The following is a 13,740-nucleotide window of genomic DNA, read 5'->3' on the forward strand; positions in this document are numbered from 1 at the left end:
ACTCATCCTAGTATCAGGTGAAATGCACATGCTTAATTTTAGGAGTCTTTTGGGTTAAAATTGCAAAATTTAAAATTAATTTGCGTTATAGCTACTATTCGAAGTTAATTGGGAAACTGAGGAGAGAGACTGAATTTCGGCAATGGCGTTGCCGAAATTCAGCCAAAAAAGCAAGAGAGAGAATAAGGATACCGAAATTCAGCCAGAAAGCAGGAGAGAGGAGAGAGAATAACCAAAAAGCAGGAGAGAGGAGAGAGAATAACCAAAAAGCAGGAGAGAGGAGAGAGAATAACCAAAAAGGAGGAGGTAGAAAATGTTGAATTTCGGCAATGGGATTGCCGAAATTCCACTGCCTAGTTTTCCTCCCCTCCTGTGTGTCCAAGTGTGGAGTGCTCTTAAAATTAAAAAAAAAAAAGGCAATAACGGCAATGTCATTGCCGAAATAGGGGAATAATTTTTTTTTCTTTTAGCAATTGTGATAATGGTATTGTCGAAAATGGGAAAAAAAAAGTGGTTTCGAAATCTCTAGAAGAGTAAAAAATAGGTTTCATGTACTTTCTTCTGTAGTGTAAGAATATATGTACTTTCTTTGCTTTTTTGGTTGACTGTGTACACATCAATAATTTTTTTCTTTTATATTGTAAGAATCTATGTACTTTCTTTACTTTTTTTGGTTTATAGCGTGCACATCAATCATTTTTTCTTTTCTATTGTAAGAATCTGTATACTTTCTTTGTTTTTTTTGTTTACAACGTGCACATTAGTCATTTTTTTATTCTATAAGAATCTATATACTTTTTTTTTTTGTTTTTGTTTACAGCGTGCACTTTAGAAAAAGATTCAATATACCAGTGTACTTGAATCTATCCTTATCTATTTCTAAAAGAACATAACAAACCAAACTGGTTCAGTAAAAAAAATATTGAAAGAATAATATGCGTACTTTTTTTCCTATTTCGGTAATACCATTGCCACAATTAGTTTGTCACAAAATTTTTTTTCCCTCCCTATTTCTGCAATACCACTACCACTTTTTTTTCCCCCCACAATTTCGACAATGGCATTGCTGAAATAGGGGGGAAAAAAAAATTTTTCCTCCACAATTTCGGCAATGGCATTACCGAAATTGTTATTTTTCCCCCACAATTTCGGCAATGGCATTACCGAAATTGTGGGGGAAATTTTTTTTTTTCTCACATTTTTGGCAATCCCAGTGCTGTTTTCTCTCTTTTTTATTTATTTATTTATTTACATTTACGGCAACGCTATTGCCGAAATAGGGGGAAATTATTTAATTTTTCCCCAATTTCGGCAATCCCATTGCTGTTTTCTCTTTTTATTTATTTATTTACATTTACGGCAACGCTATTGCCGAAATAGGGTGAAATTATTTTTCCAAATTTTTCCCCAATTTCTTTTATTTATTTATTTATTTATTTACATTTATTTACATTTACGGCAACGCTATTGCCGAAATAGATATTTCCTCCTATTACGGCAATCCCATTGCCGTAATCCTTTTCTCTCTCTTTTTATTTTTTATTTTTTTTATTTACATTTACGGCAAACAGGGGAAATTTTTTTTTTCCTATTTCGGCAATCCCGTTGCCGTAATCCTTTTCTCCTTTTTTTCCTTTTTTTTTTCACATTTTCGGCAATGCTATTGCTGTAATCCAAATAGGGAAAAAAAATTTCCCCAATTCTTTCTTCTTCTTTTTTCCCACATTTTCGTCAATGGAATTGCCGAAATTTGTTTTCCTATTTCGGAAATCCCATTGCCATAATCCTTCTCTCTCTTTTTTTCTCGCATTTTCGGCAATCCCATTGTTACAATTGCTAAAAAAAATTTTATTCCTTTATTTCGGCAATGGTATTTCCAATTTTTTTTCTTTCTATTTTGACAATGCAATTACCTCAAGTAGTTTGTCACTTTTATTTTTCTCCCTATTTCGACAATGGTAATACCACAAATTTTTTTTCCTATTTTGGCAATGTCATTGCCACAATTAGTTGTCACAAATTTTTTTAACTAATAATAACTAATTATATGTGATTTATTGTGAAAATATTGTGGACTAATTATATGTGATTTATTGTGAAAATATTATGGACATGAAACCTGTTTTTTACTCTTCTAGAGATTTCGAAACCACTTTTTTTTTCCCATTTTCGACAATACCATTATCACAATTGCTAAAAAAAAAAAAATTTATTCCCCTATTTCGGCAATGACATTGCCGTTATTGCCTTTTTTTTTTTTTTTTTATAATTTTAAGAGCACTCCACACTTAGACACCACACTCAGACACACAGCAGGGGAGGAAAACTAGGCAGTGGAATTTCGGCAATCCCATTGCCGAAATTCAACATTTTCTACCTCCTACTTTTTGGTTATTCTCTCTCCTCTCTCCTCCTTTTTGGTTATTCTCTCTCCTCTCTCCTACTTTTTGGTTATTCTCTCTCCTCTCTCCTGCTTTCTGGCTGAATTTCAGTATCCTTATTTTCTCTCCTGCTTTTTTGGCTGAATTTCGGCAACGCCATTGCCGAAATTCAGTCTCTCTCCTCAGTTTCCCAATTAACTTTGAACAGTAGCTATAACGCAAATTAACTTTAAATTTTGCAATTTTAACCCAAAAGACTCTAATTTTAGTTTGTATTGTCCGTTAACTAAAGTTACAATGTCCTCTCTCTCTCTCTCTCTGCTCTCTCTTCCCCCCCTCTCTCTCACTCTCTCTCTTTGAAATCATCAGACTCTCTCTCCATCTTTCTTCCTCCTTCTTCGTTCCTCTCATCAGAAACCACAACCACCTAAACCCATAAAAAAACCCTTGCTGCCAATCCAACCTAAAACCGAAGATCTAACATGCAACAAGGAATCCTCCAAAAATTTAGATCCGATTTGTGCATAGTGAAGATTTTGGCTCCGATTCGTGCACATTTTTTGGAAATCGGGGTTTTATGGAAATCTTGTTTTGTTTTGTTTTTTTTTTTTTTTGGAACTTTGGATTCTTGCTATTTGGATGCCAAGAAAATATTCAAGACTGAAATTAATGTACTTTTTGATGAATGAAACTAATTCAAAGCTTCTTGAGAACCTTTAAAAAAAAAAAAAAAAGGCTTCTTGAGATGAAGGCAAATTTATCTTTAGCTAGTTTTAATGCTTGAGATGGCTAAGTGTTTTTTTTTTTCTTATATGCGTGAGATGGCAAAGAGAGAGAAGGGATCTGATGGCTTGATGGGTGAAGAAGAGAATGATTTTGGATTTTGAGAGAGAGAGAGAGAGTGCTGGTATTTTAACAGAGAAAGTTAACTCAAATCTGGTTATGTGCATTGCACATGACCTTAGGACAAGTGTCACCATAGATTGTTGCCACCTAACCCTGTTTGCAGCATCTCCTACACACTTGTGAGCAGCAAATCCTTATCCTAAAAAAAAAAAAAATGTGAAACATATATTCTAGGACCACACATTGTTATAACTTGATGGTGTATGCAACTGTGATTAATGAATCATCACTTTTATATGGACTTACCACTTTTTCTCTACTATTTACAGTAACACACGTTAAGATTGTGATTTGTGATAATTGATAAGAGTTGTGAAAAAAAAGTTGTGTCCATATACTTTCTTATTGTGAAATTTGTTATGACAAAAGTTATGACTATAGAGTAAATAATAACCTACCAAGTACCAAATCAATGTTTTAAAAACTGTTTTCTTTGTAGCATTGCTCTTTACAAAATAAAAATATTTTGGGTGGATAAAGTGAAGGGAAAAGTTAGCAAATGTTCTAAGAGTATTAGTTAGGAAATATTTTTAAAAACTTTTTATGAGAAAAGAAAAAAATATTTGATTTTTTTAATACAAATTTATATATATATATATATATTATAAAATTTGCATAAAAACTTTCAACTAAAAGCACCTGTTAATTAGGAGTGTCAATGTTTGATACAATCTACAAACACGACATAAGATTTTATAGACTAGAGTTGGACCTTAACGTATTCAAGTCATAAACGGATCGACTCAAAAGCAACCCAATAAAAAACGTGTTATAAAGTAGAAAACCCATGTTGATGGTATATGCAGCTGTGATCTGCCAAACACCTACATCCCATGTTGGTAGACCCACGATGGTGGCAAGGTCTGAGGAGAGGGAGAGAGAGAGAGAGAGAGAAGTGAAAGTGACTAATGACATAGCGAAGGTCAATAATAAAAGAGAGAGAATAAAAAGACAATAAAAATTAAAATTAAAAGAAAAAAGAAAAAAAAGAAAAGAAAGAAACCTACTGCAGGTACAAGTACCCCCATTTACTATATCAGCTAAATTTATTTTAGCAATAGCAACCTAGGAAACGGTAATTTTGGGTGTGAGTTTCTAAAATGTTAATGCTCTAAATAAATAATAGTAGACTTTTAAAAATTCTTTTTTTTAAGAAAGTATGACTTTTTAATTTCCCCCAAAAAATATGGCGCGTTGGGGTAGGGGTAGTTTTGGTTAGTGGCAGCGGCGGCTGGTTGAAGGCCCACTATCTCTCCCTCTCTCTCTCTCTATATAACTAAAGATTCCCCACTCACCTCTACAGCTACACACAACACAAGCTCTTAGATTCAGACAACAAACGGCGCGCTCTTTAAGGATCTCCCTCCCATTTACTAGCGCTCTCAACTATTCTATTCTTAACCAACTCTCTCTCTCTCTCTGACTTTTCACTTTCTCTTACATTAATTTTACTACTTACATTTTTTATTTTTTTTTGTTCCTCAGAAACAACAACATGGTCTCTGGTCTAACAACAACAACACTTTCTCTTTCTTCTTCATCATCTTTTTTGTTTGGTTTTAGTTCCCTGAAATTTTCGCAGCGAACTAGGTTGAAGTTTATAGACAACATGAACGAAAGAAAATTCACGTTCGCGCCTTTGAAATGCATTCGCGTATCGGGTTTCGATTCGTGTTCCGCCTTGACGGCGACGGAGGCTCCGTTAGCTCCGTCGTCGGAGCTGGTTTCCGACAAGCTCCACCGCCTGGCGACGGAGTTCAGGGCCCTGCACGAGCCAATCGACCGGGTGAAGCGGCTGCTGCACTACGCGGCGATTCTTCCTCCGGCGGACGAGTCGAGGACTCGGGCGCCGGAGAACCGGGTCACGGGGTGCACGACCCAGGTGTGGGTGGAGGCCGAGTTGGACGAGTCGGGTCGGGTTCGGTTCCGGGCCGACAGCGACTCGGAGATTTCCAAAGGGTTCTGCTCGTGCTTGATTTACGTGCTGGACGGAGCGGATCCGGAGGAGGTAGCCATGGTCAAGGCCGACGACTTGTCGGATTTGAACGTGGGCTTGCACGGCAAGTCGCATTCTAGAGTCAACACGTGGCACAATGTCCTCGTTGCTATGCAAAAGAGGGCCAAGGCTTTGCTTCCACAACAACCTCAGGTTAATTATTAGCTAGTAACAATTACAGTTACCGTTACAACTGCTTGTTTTTAAAGATTTCATTTTGTTTTTATTTGGTTTTGGAATTTTGTTGTTTACTTTTGATGATGCATTAATAGTGTGAATAGGGAACAGTGAAAAAAGGGTAACTTTTTATTTTTTATTTTTTTATGTAACTAGTAATTGGAGAAATGTTCAGGTTCAAATCTCTTTTCCTCACTTAACGTGTTTCCACACAAAAAAAGATATATAAAAGATATTGAAGTATTAGATTTGTTGTTTACTTTGATGGCGTTATAGATGGATGAGTTAGTATGCGAAGTTTTAGATTTTTTTCTGTCTGCGTTGGTACTGTTTTTGTGTGAATAGGGAATAGGGAAAAAAAAAGGGTATTTTTTATGTAACTAGAAATAGAAGAAATGTACAAGATTTTGCATCACGAATGATCTTTAGGTTAACGGGCACTTTTGGTTGTTTTCAATTCAAATCCCCCTCCTCCACTTAAGATGTATCTACAAAAAACAGATATATAAAAGATATTGAAGTATTAGATTTGTTGTTTGCTTTGATGGCGTTATAGATGGATGAGTTGGTAAAAGAATGTGAAGTTTTAGATTTTGTTATGTATGAGTTGGTAGTGTGAATAGGGAATAGGGGAGTTTTTTTTTTTTTTTTTTTAAAGTGTATTTATTATGTAATTAGAAATAGAAGAAATGTAATTTTCAAAAAATGAAATAGAAGAAATATTTGAGATTGCATCACTAATGACTGTTTCTGTAAGAGATGTCCAAGGTTTAAATTCCCCTCCTCCACTTAAGATGTGTAAAAAAATAAATAAGATTGCATTTGTTTGGGTTTCTTTTTTCAGTAGTCACATTGGAAGATGGGTGATTTGAACCTTGGATGTCTCAGTTAGAGATATTAAGAGTTACCAATTGAGCAATAAGGCTCTTTATTGGGTTTCTCTTCATGTTTTAATCTTGCTATTTAGTAGATCTTTTCACTTTATGCATTTTGCCACCCAGGGGCTCAGAACATAGCAAGGTTCTTGTGTTATAATGTGTTTAAGGTTAAAGAACTTTTTACTGTAATAAACGACAAGAAAATAGGTGTTTTGTTGCTTATTTTTATTTTATATGGGTCCAGAGTTGCAGGGGGTATTAAGTATTAACAACTGCGGAGAAGATTTGGCCTCGTATCTAGACATCTGAGTCATTGATTACGGCAGACACCACTAGATGGCAAAAGCTGGATGCCAATTTATCACGGTCTTAAGTGTGGATTTTATTTGGGAAAACGTGTGTGCGATCCTTGACTAAGCTGGGTTTGAGAAGGTATTGTCTTACTCCTTATGTGTTTCTTTCTCTTTGGCAGATTTGTTAAGCTAATGAACACAAAACAAACTTTTCAACTGCCTCTCAATATAACGTGTCTTTTAATTTCAAGATGATGGCAACTCCTTTAGGCTTTAGGGATTAGATTCATGCACTGGTGGCTCATCCTTTGACTACAGGAACCCACTTGAGATTTTATCAGCAATAATTGGTTCTTTGATTCTTTCAATAATGTGCTTGCAACTTGGACGTACACATTAGTCCAACCTGCCTCAAATATTTTATTTTGTGCCCTGGTGGCTCAGCTTTGTGGTCCTTCTGGCTATATTGCCATTAGCCAAAAGTATAGACATTTTAACAGGCTTGCTAATCCTTTTGTCTCTTTTAAGAGGACCTTTCTGTCACGTTTACAATCTTGATGTGTGACCTTGTATTGGACAAAGACTGTTTTCCATTCACTCATGAACTTTATTATTCTCCTTCACTATGCCTAATATCCCAGATTGTTGAAATTGCCCTTTAAAAATAAAATAAAAAAACTGCTTAGAATATGACAGATGAAGCAGAATAAACAATTTGTAATGAAGAAACATACTGATGATGAAATCACCAATCACCTGAATGTGCTCTCTTCGTGAAGGACACCCATATCTTATATATTACTTACTTCTATTTGCCTCTTAACTGTATCTTGATGGTAACAGTTTGTGTGTACCGGATGTCAACTGAATGGATTTATTTCTCTCTGGCAGGTGCTGCAGCTGGTCTTGCATACATGTACCTTCTCAAGGCAGCTGCAGTTTCATCTCCTTTGCATTTTACATATGTAAACACTTGGGTAGAATAAAAGCACGTGCTCATGAACTTACACCAACAATTACCTGTACTTCTTCTAATGTTGTGCAAACAATTCTTAAGGTAGATTTTATTATCTCTGTCATTTTGCTCTGTTCAATTATTCAATATATTCATATGCTAAATAAGTGATGTTGCTGTATTAATTGTTCCATGCTTTTTACTCTCGGTTTTCTCAAAAGCTAATATGTGCTGGATTGTTTTCCAGGGATTCCTATACTATAATTTCAAACATACGATATGGACCTGATCCCTACATGACTGCAATATTACCAAGTTGTTTCAGTGGATGGCTATAATGGGAAATGAAGAGGTTGCTGAGATATATCCAGGACACCATGAGACTTCGATAGTATCACCGTTGCCTTGCCTGCACTATTACCATGTAACTCTTTAGTTGCTTTAGGGTTTTTTCTTTTCTTTTCTTTTTTGGGGTATAACCACTTTTGAAGATAGTTCATATGGATTGAACGTGGCTTTGGGAGTCAATTTTGTTTACTTTCTTGTTGTATCTTGCATTCAATAATAGGAATGTTCTGTCAAAAGTTTTAACTCCTAAAATTTTCCAGTTCCTGGGTTGATTATTTTCATCCTTGTCTGGCAATGGTCTGGGAACTATCTTTTACTGGAACTTATGATCCATCTCCCTTCAACTTTTTCCTTTGTGTCTTACTGATGACATGGTTGATATGGTTCTGGATTAAATTTTTGAACCCATCTTCATTAATCATTTGCAAAATCAGCAGCAAATTAAGATAATATTGCTTTTTAAATAATTGGCAATAAGATTTTTACCTTCTGGTGTTTATTGGGATCAAATAAAAAAGTATGAGTCATAAAACAATAAGTGAAACTGCATCAAAAGTAATTAAAGGTATTGTTGCTGTAGAAACTAAATTGGAGGTTTTATCAGGGTATTACACCAGGAGCAAGTAGGAAAATTTTAGAAGTAATGTATACGAAATGGGAAGTGAACAGATTATATGCCTTGTTCCTCTCGGACTGGTATGTTTATGGAATGGAAATAGTTTTACACTTTTCTTGCTAAATAAGGACAGAATTTCTAGTAATTCAAGATGGACAGTTGATTACATCCAGGGTTAGCATAATCATTAGAATTTAATATTTCTTTTATTTTCCATTCAATTTTGTGCTATTTTGCTTGTGTTTGAAGTTACTGAAATAATTTTAGTCACAAGTTGCATACTTTGTTTATTTCTATAAATCTTTTATACCATGATGGAAATGTATTGTAATTTGTACATAACTTATTAGGACATACCATTGTGAACTTTTGGTGCGGTGGTCACTCCACAAGTATAAATGCTTATGAGGTGTGGGGAGTAAGGGCCGGGATTCAAATCTCCAGGAGGGAGCTTCACATACATACACTTAAATTAGACTAGAGTAGAAATTCTATTTTGTAAAAAAAAAAAAACTTATTAGGACATGATGTCTTGGAGAAGATGACAAATATTCTGGGAAAAAAGTTCTATATTCTGGTGGTACATATGTGACAGCTCATTTTGAAGTTCCAGGGGAGATATTTTTTCCTGGAAATTGAAGAGTTGTGGGCTTCACTCAAAACATATTTGATTTCTCATCAAGCAAAGGATTCAAGGCTTTAGAGACAGATACCTACCTAACTACCTTGTTTTTGTTGGGGACTGTGAAATGGGAAGTGTAAACATCAATTATTGTAGCACTGGCAGTGGCAGCCTGTCACGTTCTTATAATTGCTCCTCATAAAACAGCAAAAATCAGCATCAAGATTGACTTTTCAGCTGACCGATTGCCAAACTAATCTCCACATCCCAACTTTCTAGTTTCTACCTCACAAGCAACTAATGAGAAATTCTGGCCACATTCTTTGGTGAAAGAACAATCATAGCACAGATGATCTCGGGAGTCAGGACAAAACTTGACTAGGCCTGCAAAAATGACATTAAAAACCCCACTTGGTCTGCCTTTCCTTGGTAATTAAACTGTCTTTGACTAACAATCAGCTAATAAAGCCATGATTGGGGATATGACTTGGAAACCAGATGATTTTGTCATCTTCACCATGTATTTCCACTTAAAGGTAGCTTATTTTGGATCAGGACCAAAGAGTGAGCCCAAACCTCTTGAATAATAGATGAGAGTTTAGCAGTTAAGCAGAGCTTCCAGCATCATACAAGACTCTTATGCCCAAATCTCTGGTAAGGAGGGCCCTCTGGATGCCACCAACCATGCCTAGAAAGATTGGATCTTTGTCCACCTTGAATCTAATTACTTTAACTTAGCTATGATTTAAAGCAGCTTCCATAGGTAGTGTTAAGAAATGTGGCTTCTCAATTGTATTTGAATTAAGTTCAATCTCAGCAGTATTTCACTACCAGAAAATGATATTCTCTTGGGCCTTTCATCCGATTCAGACTCACTCACTACCAAGGAAGGGGAGACCAGTTCCAGATATTGAGTGCAAGCCAATTGTGAGTAGTTCTAGGATCACAAATTATTCCACAATTTTTTTGCCACAATTTTAATATAGTAGACTATGAGTAGTTAACTACTACTTATACATAGACCTACCATTTTTTTTTCATCAATCACACTTTGTCACGTTACAGTTGTGACAAGAAGTTGTGAAAAATTTTGTAGTACTTTTTCAATATGCAGAACTGCTAGTATATCTTCATCCCACGTGCCTTTTTCTTTCGGTTTTCACACAATTAATTAAATTAGTAATTTACAGAAAATGGAAGTGAGCTTCAATTTTAAATTGTTCCACCTGTATGGCTGAAACTCAAGGTAGTAATATTTTTTCACATTCTAGTACGAATCATCACCGCCCCAATACCTGAAGACTCTGGATCAATACTCAGCTCACAATAACATGTAATACAAGTACAAAGTTTGACAGGGTTATGTTTAATCTTATTCATGATATCTAAAGAACGTGATGATTTTGTTTGATCATATAAAATTCAACATATATTTTGGTGAGAGAAAAAAAAAATGATTACTGTTTACCTTGTCCTTGTTGAGGGAGCAGCAGTGACCACAACAAATCTTGAGAGTGATGAATCCTCCTCCATAGCAAGTACATACCCATTACAAGTTTCATCTAAGCCAAGGATTATTGCCATAAAGGAAGCTATATTAAATTAGTATTCTTTTCTTACCAAATATGAATAAAGTGGATTTGAAAACAAACAAAAAAAATGTTGAACTAGGATACTTTTTTTTTTTTTTTTTGAGAATCTGAACTAGGATACTTAAGGGACAGCTATTACATGCTTTCTCATTTTGCAACTTAGAAGGCCAAGGGTGACACATCAAGCTCCCCAAAGTCAAAAAAATCCAGCTTACCAAACATTCAACTTGGAAGAGAGGGCCAATAATTAATAGTCTGTCTCGGCCCATCAGCATGGCAGAGAGTGCCTTTTGAGATCCATTGAACTTGGGCTTTTAGTTTTTCAAGCAAGAATTTGTTGAGAGCATAAATTCATAATTCACAGGATACTTGTTTCACATATTGTGAATTTAATTTATGTGGCCACTGTTACGTGAGAAGAGGAAACATGTACTTCAAAAATATTGAATAATTACTCATACCCAAAATATTCATATTAGCTTTTTCTCCTTTTAGGCACTAAATCAAGCTATTTTCAACTTGGTTTTCGAGTAATCACCACCAATCTTTTTTTGGGTTATTGGAGGACAGGTAATGATTCATTAAGCATTACATCATTGATCAATAAATTCTAATAGGAATAGCACATGATAATGACAAGGATTTGGCTTTGTGAGTTATGGCCCAATAAAAAATTGAAGCACTTCTGTTGATATTATTTTATTACTAAATTTGGAGCGACATTTTTTTTTTCTTCCAAACCCAGGAGAATGACAACGAAAAACACCAAGGTCTACTTATCAGTGTGTAATAGCATTGAAGTTGTATTTATTTACTAAAATCCATGTTCCACTCCATGTTTTTCCGTTTGCTTTTCTGTGTTCCACGAATTTGTACTTTCATTTGCTCCCCTTTATGACTTTTTATAGTCAGAATCCATGAAATTTAAGTTCCATTTGGAAAAGGAATGACGTAGCAAACATGATGTTGGCTTGTTCATGCATCAATGCAGTGATGCACGCTCTGGTAAAGAGAAATATTTATACTTTCTTATTTGTAAGGAAATTGTACTGTACTTATACCCTCGTTACACTTTGTCCTTTACCTTTATCGAATGCACATATTACACCTTAAATTATGACATTTGTTACACTTTGTATCTTAGCGTTAAATTTGCCGTCAATTTGGATAGAAAAGTATGATATAACGTGAAAAGATTTAATTGTCCATTTTCTTAATCCATTGAAAATAAATGAAAAATTACATTTTCCTACCCTAAATTATATTCTTGATTACACTTTACAACCTAAAATTTAGATTTTCATCAAAGCTAATAGCAAACTTGATATCATTGTAAAAAATGTGTAACAAGGGTAATAGTTTATGATACAAAACGTGCATTTAAAAAGTTTAAAATACAAAATGTAATTTGAGATATAATTTAAAATAGTACAATATAATATATATATTTTTTAAAGATACTGTCAAACTTATGGCGGTGTAGTGGGAATAAATAATAGATCCTTATTCCTTAAATATTTATATTCTTTTAGATAATTACAACTATTTACTACGCCTATTTTCTTTTGGGTGGCACTATTTGTATTATAATCAATAAGGAATAAGTATCTATTTATTTTCTTTGATAAGGATATCCGACTATCAAATTTTACACTAGAAGCATCTACTACAATTAGCTGGTGAATTCTTTGGGGCATGTCTTATCTAATTCACGCTCCACCAAAAAGCATTGATTAGGTAAATTATTAGAAAGTTTAGTGATGGTACTTGGACTATATTCGTTTGACTACTATAGGCGAGTTTGGAATGTTTCCTAAAGATAATACCTTTGTCAATTCTTAATATAGTGTTCAATATATCTAATTTTAAAACTTAAAGAAAACATTATAGATGCCTTGCCGTATTGGTAAGGCCTAAGTACTAACTAAGAAAAAGATCAATGCCCCACAAAAAAAAAAAAAAAAAAAAAAAAAAAAAAAAAGATCAATGCTATGTTTAATTTCTTTATTTGAGTTAAAAAGATAAGATTGAAAGCAATAATTCAAGAGATTAATTTAAGTACATAAGTTTAAACATGTACTTTAATTACTCAAAATAAATTGAAATAAAATTAATCAATGTAAACAGTGTTAAAAAAAATATAGCAATATATCTTGAAAATTCTATATGAGTGAATTCACTAAAGGAATTTTCAATTAGGTGCTAAATTCACTCATATTTTAAAGGAATTTTCGGGGAGTTTAGAGGGGCCCCTCTCGGCCCCTAGCTTCGCCAGTGGGTAAGTTCCCATATTGAGGTTGAGAAAAAAAGAACGATGTGTGTGAGTTTAAAGCCTTGTGCTGCATTCAAGAGTTAGACACTTTTGAGTGTGTACTGTTGTTGATACCCATTTTCGCAATACATTTTCTAGAAACTAGATTTGGCCGAGTTCAATTTTTTTTGGACCCAATTCATGTATTATAATTTACTTTATTCTTTTAAGCATGGTCCAAGCTTATGTGATATAAGGTGAATTTGATGGAGTGTGGTTTAGAGGGTATAAATTGACTCTTGTTGGACCTTTTGTATGAGCCCAAGCCATGCATGTTGCAAAGTGGACTAGGGACACTTGTAGCACCTAAAGCTCATGGGAAAGGGTCTAGTACCCAAAATTTTCACCCAAATAGTGGCTTCTAGCTCTTGCTGTATGTGACTGAAACCTTCAAACAAAACTTTCTTAGCCCCTAAGAACAAGCTGACCTCTTAACTCAATTTTAACTGCATGCTACCACTTAGGGCAGCTTCCCAATGGGTTGAATTGATTGGGAAAGAGCACCCAATCTCATTTGGTCAAGCCTTTCCCCTTTTGATGTAAAAAGCAAGCCAACGATTAGCCTAAAAGCAAATTAAGCACAAACATCAAATTAGCACCAAAGAGGTCCATGGCCTCATCCATTATCAATAGACCATTCCCTAAAGATGTACCAAGCTTGATTT

General features: G+C 34.7%; 1 protein-coding gene across 1 annotated transcript; it reads left to right on the plus strand.

The window, feature by feature from the left end:
- The first annotated feature begins 4,575 nt into the window (after positions 1-4,575).
- LOC115978900 (sufE-like protein 2, chloroplastic) lies at positions 4,576-8,281 on the plus strand. The gene is made up of 4 exons (XM_031100794.1): positions 4,576-5,436; positions 6,583-6,770; positions 7,523-7,688; positions 7,834-8,281. The coding sequence occupies exons 1-2, from the start codon at positions 4,783-4,785 to the stop codon at positions 6,598-6,600; spliced, it is 672 nt and encodes a 223-aa protein (XP_030956654.1). The 5' UTR covers positions 4,576-4,782; the 3' UTR covers positions 6,601-6,770; positions 7,523-7,688; positions 7,834-8,281.
- Positions 8,282-13,740: the final 5,459 nt, after the last annotated feature.

Source organism: Quercus lobata, chromosome 3 (genome assembly GCF_001633185.2).
Source record: "Quercus lobata isolate SW786 chromosome 3, ValleyOak3.0 Primary Assembly, whole genome shotgun sequence".
Lineage (NCBI taxonomy): Eukaryota > Viridiplantae > Streptophyta > Magnoliopsida > Fagales > Fagaceae > Quercus > Quercus lobata.